Source organism: Leptonychotes weddellii, chromosome 6 (assembly GCF_054177405.1).
Source record: "Leptonychotes weddellii isolate Sample4059 chromosome 6, ASM5417740v2, whole genome shotgun sequence".
Classification (NCBI taxonomy): Eukaryota; Metazoa; Chordata; class Mammalia; order Carnivora; family Phocidae; genus Leptonychotes; species Leptonychotes weddellii.
In genome coordinates this window covers 137,862,212-137,869,274 of record NC_138374.1, presented here as the reverse complement: position 1 = coordinate 137,869,274, position 7,063 = coordinate 137,862,212, and the positions used below count along the sequence as shown (strand labels likewise).

Here is a 7,063-nt window from a genome sequence, read left to right as displayed (position 1 = left end):
CCCCTACAATTGATTTTTAAAATTTATTTATTTATTTGAGGGAGAGCACACATGTGAGTGGGGGAGAGGAGCAGAGGGAGAGAGAAAATCTCAAGCAGACTCCCTGCTGAGTGTGGAGCCCACCGCAGGACTCAGTCCCACAACCCTGAGATCATGACCTGTGCCAAAGCCAAGAGTTGGATGCTCAACCAACTGAGCCACCCAGGTGCCTTTATAATTGATTTTTCGAATCAGCTTTTCAGAGTATCACCATAAATACATGGAGCTGGACATTACCAGACATCTGTGGATAGTCTACAGCATGAAGGGTGGACTCGTACAGACAAGAGAAGCAACTTGGGGGAACAGACTTGCAGAAAGATGAAAATTTAGCAAGGGCACATTTTAATGTCCTTAGAAATATGAGATGATAGATCCATAAAGCCAGAAGATATTCCTACAAAGGAATAAATAAAATAAAAATGAACTTCGGCTTAGGTCCATGATCCCAGGGTCCTGGGATCGAGTCCCACATTGGGTTCCTTGCTCAGTGGGGAGCCTGCTTCTCCTCTCCCTCTGCCTGCCCCTCGCCCTGCTTGTGCTTGCTTGCTCTCTCTCAAATAAATAAGTAAAATCTTTCAAAAAAAAAAAAAAAGAATGAACTTTGAGGAGTTTAAAAAAAAATGTGATGGCAGAAATGAAAAACTATAAAAAGATTTTGATGACAAAGTTGAGGAAATCTCCAGAAAGACCAAGTAATAGAAATAGAAAACAGGAAAAAAGTACACATGAAACTAATACAATGTTATATATCTGCTATACTTCAATTAAAAAAAATTTGTAAGGAAAAAAATAAAAAAGGAAAAAAGATAAGAAAACTGGAATGATATAAACCATCAATGAAATAAACCAAGAAAATACCCCAGAAGTGCAGAATATTTACTTCTAATCTGAAAGACCCACCACAATGCTAAATAGCAAGGATGAAAAAAAACCCACTACTTCAGAACACTAGAGGGAAAGGAAAATCTAAATGATTTGAGAGAGCGTTCAGAGGAATCTGGGGATTCAGGATTCTCATTTGCATCTACCCAGATGTAACCTATCTCAAGTGTCAGGATCCTACCCTTTCTCTTTTAGGACCGTAACCCTGACATAGGAAACCCAGTGGGGCTAAGAATTCCACCCTCTGAAGCTCTGCTGCTCCTACAGTCACATTTGAGCTGGTCCTCCACTCTGGTGCCCACTGGATGCAAGAGGTTAGGCTTTCCTTAAATGCTGTGAAGGGAGCCCGCTGGCTTGTGGTCTGCCTTGGCTTGGCAACCAGCTCTGCGGAACGTAGTGACCATTTCCCTTGGCTTCTCCAGTGCTCGACATACTGCAGTAGGGCATATCCTTTCAACCAGTAACTGCTTCCAACTGACCACTGCTGACAATTTTAGTCATTGCATCCTTCAAGCTAGAGACTATCCATATTCTACCTACTACCATGACAGGGTTCTTGTCAACCAGCCCGTGAGTGATCACCCAAATTCCATTCTAGAGTTTGCAGAACCACTCCTGACACCAACTGTCTTAGAATGGGTTCCCTGGGGCGCCTGAGTGGCTCAGTCGTTAAACGTCTGCCTTCGGCTCAGGTCATGATCCCAGGGTCCTGGGATCGAGTCCCACATCGGGCTCCTTGCTCGGCAGGAAGCCTGCTTCTCCCTCTCCCACTCCCCCTGCTTGTGTTCCTGCTCTCACTATCTCTCTCTCTGTCAAATAAATAAATAAAATCTTTAAAAAAAAAAAAGAATGGGTTCCCTGGGCAAAGACTAAGATGAAAAGAGACATGAACAAGGTTTCTTGGGGGTCCTAGTGCCCTCAGGGGATACGCATGTAAGAAAGTGAGGAAGGCAGGATTAGGCTAAAGAGGTGACTGACCCAAGGAAGTTACAAGAGAAGACTTTGAAGCTGAGTGACCCTTCAGGGTTGTCCTACACTGAGGCAAGAAGGCCAGGTCTTTGTATCCCTGCATCGACCAGTCATCGACATGGGCCGCATAAGAGGGCATGTCACCTTGGGTGAGGCTGTCTCAGGCCATGAAAGGTATTAACTGTGAGGGAAGCAGCTGTGTGCTCTCAGCATCTGATATTCCCAGCAGCTGGGAAATGGTGCATTGGCCCCAAAGTGGGTACTGCTAAACCCAGTAAAGAACTCCTGCTACAGAAGTGCCCAGGATTGTGCTAGAGCCCGTGGGTCAATACGGCCCAGCTCTCAAGAACCTCATAAATTCTCTACAGCATTTTAATTTGTATATTTCCACCTACCAGAAGAACATACACTATAGGAGAACAGGCACTGTATCTTGCTACCCCCTGCTCCCCGGGGTCTAGAACTTGACTCATAGTTGACTGCACCTAATTGGAGGCTTGCGATAAGAAGTAAGAAGTGGCTATGTGTGTGCAGAATCAGGGTGGCAAGCACCCAGAGAAGGGGAGGTGGGGCTCAGCGTGGGTGTGAAGGCTCATCTGGAGCCAAGGCAGGCGACACAGAGCTAGAGCACTTTCTAACCGCGGTGAGACTCTGCATGAGGGCAGCGCAAGCATTCAATGAGTGGGTTTTATTTTAAGCATCCAAATGGTTGGGGGAAACACTTCACATCCCACATGAGAGGCATTGTGCAGTAGGAGGTGGAGAGTCAGACCTAGCCCTTAAGTAGCTGTGTGGCCGAGGGGAGTCCTGAGGTTCTCAAGACCCTCATGAGCAGAGTGGGAACAGTAGCGCTGCCTTTCAAGGTTGTGGCCAAGAGCACTGACGTGGGATACTTCCTCCAGCCCGTCGGCATAGGAGGAGGTTACCCCTGAGAGGAATGGGGATGACAAAGGAGACAGGGTCTGGGCAAACTCCAGGCTCTGGTCATGCACAGAGCCTGCCCTTGGACCTTCTCCCGTTATCTCTACCTCCCTAGCCTGCACACGTGTGCAGATATCGTATCCAGGAGCTGAGCTAATTGGTTTTATTTTTATTTTATTTATTTATTTATTTTTTAAAGATTTTATTTATTTATTTGAGACAGAGAGACAGAGAGAGACAGAGAGCACATGAGAGGGGGGAGGGTCAGAGGGAGAAGCAGGCTCCCTGCCGAGCAGGGAGCCCGATGCGGGACTCGATCCAGGGACTCCAGGATCACGACCCGAGCCGAAGGCAGTCGCTTAACCAACTGAGCCACCCAGGCGCCCGAGCTAATTGGTTTTAAAGTCTTTCCCTTACCGTTTCCCCTGTCAGGCTGTCGTTGTGTGCCCATGCATACGGAGAGAGTTGCAGCCTGAGACAGGGTGTCCTAAGCATGGCCTATAGTCAGCCCCTAACCAAAGTCACGGGCCGGCTCCGGATCCACAACCAGCTGGCCCGACAGTGCCTGGCAGAGTTTCTGGGTGTGTTGGTGCTCTTGGTAAGCTGGCTAATGGGGGAACGAAAGAGCCGAGGTGGGCAAAAGTTTTCGGCTCCTCCTGGTGTCTCTATTTCTTCTTCCTGCTGTCTCGCTTCTTTCAACTACCCATCATTTCTCTCCCTGTCCTTGTCCCTTCCATTCCTGTCCTACTCCCTAATTTTTATTCCTATCCCTGTCCATCTCTCATCCTCCTTCCCTTTCTTCACTCGTCCTTCACGTCTCCCCTTTACTTCCCTCTGTCTGCTTTTCTCCCTTCCTTGCTGACCCCTCCTGTTCATTCAGCTCTCTTGGCTCCTCCTCTGCCTTTCCACCTCTCTCCCCCTGTTCCCTGTTGGTCCCCCAGGCTCCCTATTCCTGGTTCCTGTTCCTCATCTTCCCTCTCCCCACCAGCTCCTCACCCAGGGGGCTGTGGCCCAGCTGTCACCAGCGGAGAAAACAAAGGCAACTTCTTCACCACGCTTCTGGCTGGCTCTCTGGTGGTTATAATAGCCATCTACGTGAGTGGTAACGTTTCAGGTGAGGAGGGTGTGGGGTCTGGTCATCAGAGGGGGTAGAACGTGCACGTGCACGTGAGTGTGGGTATATGGCATAAGGCAGATCCTTCGATGACTCATGGACATTATCTCCTTGAGCTTGACTAGTGCCCTGGACTGAGATCTGCCTTTGGCCTGGTCCAGCCCCTTCCCTTTGTGTGTCCTTCTCCCACTTACCTAGACAGATCTATGGCAAGGTAAGGACTGTCTTCGCGTGTCCCCCTCCTGAAGCCCTCTGGGGTCATCTTGTGCAGGGCCACACCTGCTTGTCCCCCAGACACGTGCTGTGTCAGTGTGCCGGGGCCTGGAGACACGAACACTGTAGGCAGACCCTGGGCTTTACCGTGTGACCTCGACAAGTTGCATGACCTCCCTGAGCCTCAGCTTCCTGACGCATGATGGGAGGAGTGACATCTGCCTTAAGAGTTGTGAGCTCCAGGGGTGCCTGATGGCTCAGTCAGGACAGTCAGAGGAGCATGCCAGTCTTGATCTCAGGGCTGTGAGTTCGAGCCCCACGTTGGGAGAAGAGACCACTTAAATAAATAAGATTAAATTAAAAAGTTGTGAGGGGCAACAGCAGCATTACCTGGTGAGCGCCTGGCAATGACACTTAAGGGATGGTGGTTTTCTTTTCTGGATCCTTGAAGGGGCCCACCTGAATCCAGCCTTCTCCCTGGCAATGTGCCTCCTGGGGCGTTTCCCCTGGGCCAAGCTTCCCGTTTACTGCTTGGTGCAGCTTCTCTCTGCCTTCTGTGCCTCTGGAACCACCTACGCTGTCTACTACGGTAACATGGTTGGGAGCATCTGCGTGTGGCCAGGAGTGCCTTGCAGTGGTTTTGCAAGAACAAAGATGGAAATCCTGGGTGTTCCCCTCCCCTGCAGATGCCCTACAGAATTATACAGGTGGCAACCTGACAGTGACTGGCCCCAGGGAGACGGCCTCCATCTTTGCAACCTGCCCCGTATCTGTCCCTGAACAATGGCTTCCTGGATCAGGTAAGTGCGAGGGGTAGACCTGGGAAAGCCCCGGTCTTTGCTCTTGTCCCCTGGGATTCTCTGGGATGTGGGGTTGGGTCTATCTCTGCACCATCCCTGCCCCAGTTGCCTGTGTTGGACAAAATCAGATGGCGTGGGTTGGTGGCCTTGGATGCTTGGGTGAGAAAGGGCAGATGGATCATCTGGCAGCTTATGGGGGCCCCTCTGCCTCTTTCAACTCCAAGGTTCTGGGCACAGGGATCCTGATTGTGGGCACCTTGGCCATCGTGAACACACGGAACAAGGGAGTGCCTGCGGGTCTGGAACCTGTGGCAGGGGGGCTGCTAGTCCTAGCCATCGGGCTATCCCTGGGTGTCAACTGTGGGTTCCCACTCAACCCTGCCCGCGACCTGGGCCCACGGCTTTTCACCTACATGGCTGGATGGGGCCCTGAAGTCTTCAGGTGGGAGACTACGGCCTCCTCCTCTGGGGCAGTCCCTTCACTCTCCTCCCTCTGAGTCTGGGTCCCCAGCTCTCTCTGCTTACGTAGTTCTCTTAGCCTCTTAGGACAGTGTCCCTCATCTACATCCTGGTTCTCCCTTTCTCTCTTGCCCCTTCTCCTCTCCCTCCACCCCTTCCACTGAAACTGTGGGGATGGTGTTCTTGGGTGTGTCATATTACCTCCTTGGGCATTAGTGACCCCATCAGCAAAATGGGTATATTCAGATAATTCCCTAAGGCAAGAGGCTGGACCAAGGCTCTCCTGGGGGCTCCTCTCTAAGTGCTGTGCTTTGTTGCCAAGACACCCTCTTCCTGGTGTCCATCTCCCCAGGAACTGCTTTCAGGAGCACTCTTGTGACTGCCCCCAGTGCTCCACGGGGAGGCCAGGGGAGTCAGCCCTGAGAGCCTCATGTCCCTCTCTTGTAGGGCTGGTAATGGCTGGTGGTGGGTGCCTGTGGTGGCCCCTCTGGTGGGGGCCACGCTTGGCACAGCCACATACCAGCTGCTGGTGGCTCTCCACCACCCGGAGGAGTCAGAGCCAGCTCAGGATCTGGAGTTTGCCCAGCATAAAGCCTCCGACTTGAAAATGCCTGCCTCAGTTCAGTTGCCGCGGTAAAGGTTCTGACACGACAGCCCTCACCTCCCTTGTGGACACTGGAGAGGGCCAGAGATCCAGGGGTGGTGACAAGACATTCTCTCTCGACGAATACACCAGCTTCGCGGTTCGCTAATGAGGCATCGTTTCCTCCTAAACTGCGGAGGATGCCTGGAGGCGGCGATCCGGGCCAGGCCCCTCCTGCCCTCCAGCCCTCCTCTCCTCCTCCCCTCTTCCCCACGTCCCCTCCTCCCACTTTGGACCCTGATGGCTTCTGCGGACGTAGTGCCTCAAAGTAGCCACCAGAGGGCGCGCCCGGGAGCGGCGCGGGAGGGCCGGGGCAGCCCCGGCGAGGGGGGCTTCCTGCGGAGCCCGGTCCCCCTGCCGGGCTCCCACCCCAGAACCTCGGTGCGGCCGCCCTTCCCTCGCGGGGCGGCTCTCCAGATGGCGAGGGTGCGAGCCGGGCCTGCCTGGCGGCCGGGAGCGCCAACGGGGAAACTGAGGCACGGCCCAGTGCCCAGACGCTCCAGCCGTCCGTCCCGGAGTGGGGTGAGGCGCGCCGCGGGGCAAGGCCCTGACTCCGGGGCCGCGGGGGGGCGGGGGGCGCGGGGCCGCGCTCCCGGGCCCCTTGCCAGCGAATAAAGGCGCCGGCGCTCCCTATGGGGCGCCGGGCTGGCTCAGTCGGAGGAACTTGCGACTCGATAACGGGGTCGTGGGTTCGAGCCCCAGGTTGCGCTTGGAGGTTACTTAAATAAACTTGGGAAAAAAACAAACGTCTGGGCTCGCTACTCTCCGGGCTGACTTGGCTTTTGGCTGCGGACGGATGTGCAGTGGGTGGGTGGGGGGGGAGACCCGGCCTCGCAAAGGTTAAGACCCCGCCCCCCCGCCCCGCACAAAGATGGCGGCTCCCGCCTCCCCTCCCCCTCCCTCCCCCTCCCTCCCCCTCCCCAAAACCCCCTCCCGCCCCCCGCCTCTGCCGCCGCCTCCGTCACTTCCGCCCCGCCGCGGCCGAAACTGACACAAAGTAGCGGGCCGAGCCCCGGGGGA

General features: G+C 54.0%; 2 protein-coding genes across 2 annotated transcripts in view; both read left to right on the top strand.

Moving 5' to 3' along the window:
• The window catches only part of UBAP2L (ubiquitin associated protein 2 like), a 34,766-nt gene extending 33,565 nt beyond the window's left edge, over positions 1-1,201 (top strand). The window contains exon 25 of the mRNA XM_081823235.1: positions 1,192-1,201. Coding sequence (XP_081679361.1) covers positions 1,192-1,201 — 10 coding nt within the window. The remainder of the gene's footprint in view (positions 1-1,191) is intronic.
• On the top strand, positions 68-6,310 carry AQP10 (aquaporin 10). Its single transcript, XM_006743478.3, is given in 10 exon segments — positions 68-1,238; positions 3,247-3,412; positions 3,803-3,827; positions 3,830-3,928; positions 4,593-4,730; positions 4,828-4,897; positions 4,899-4,941; positions 5,166-5,383; positions 5,848-6,033; positions 6,137-6,310. Coding segments are annotated over 9 exon segments (900 nt in total). The 5' UTR covers positions 68-1,238; positions 3,247-3,307; the 3' UTR covers positions 6,153-6,310.
• Positions 6,311-7,063: the final 753 nt, after the last annotated feature.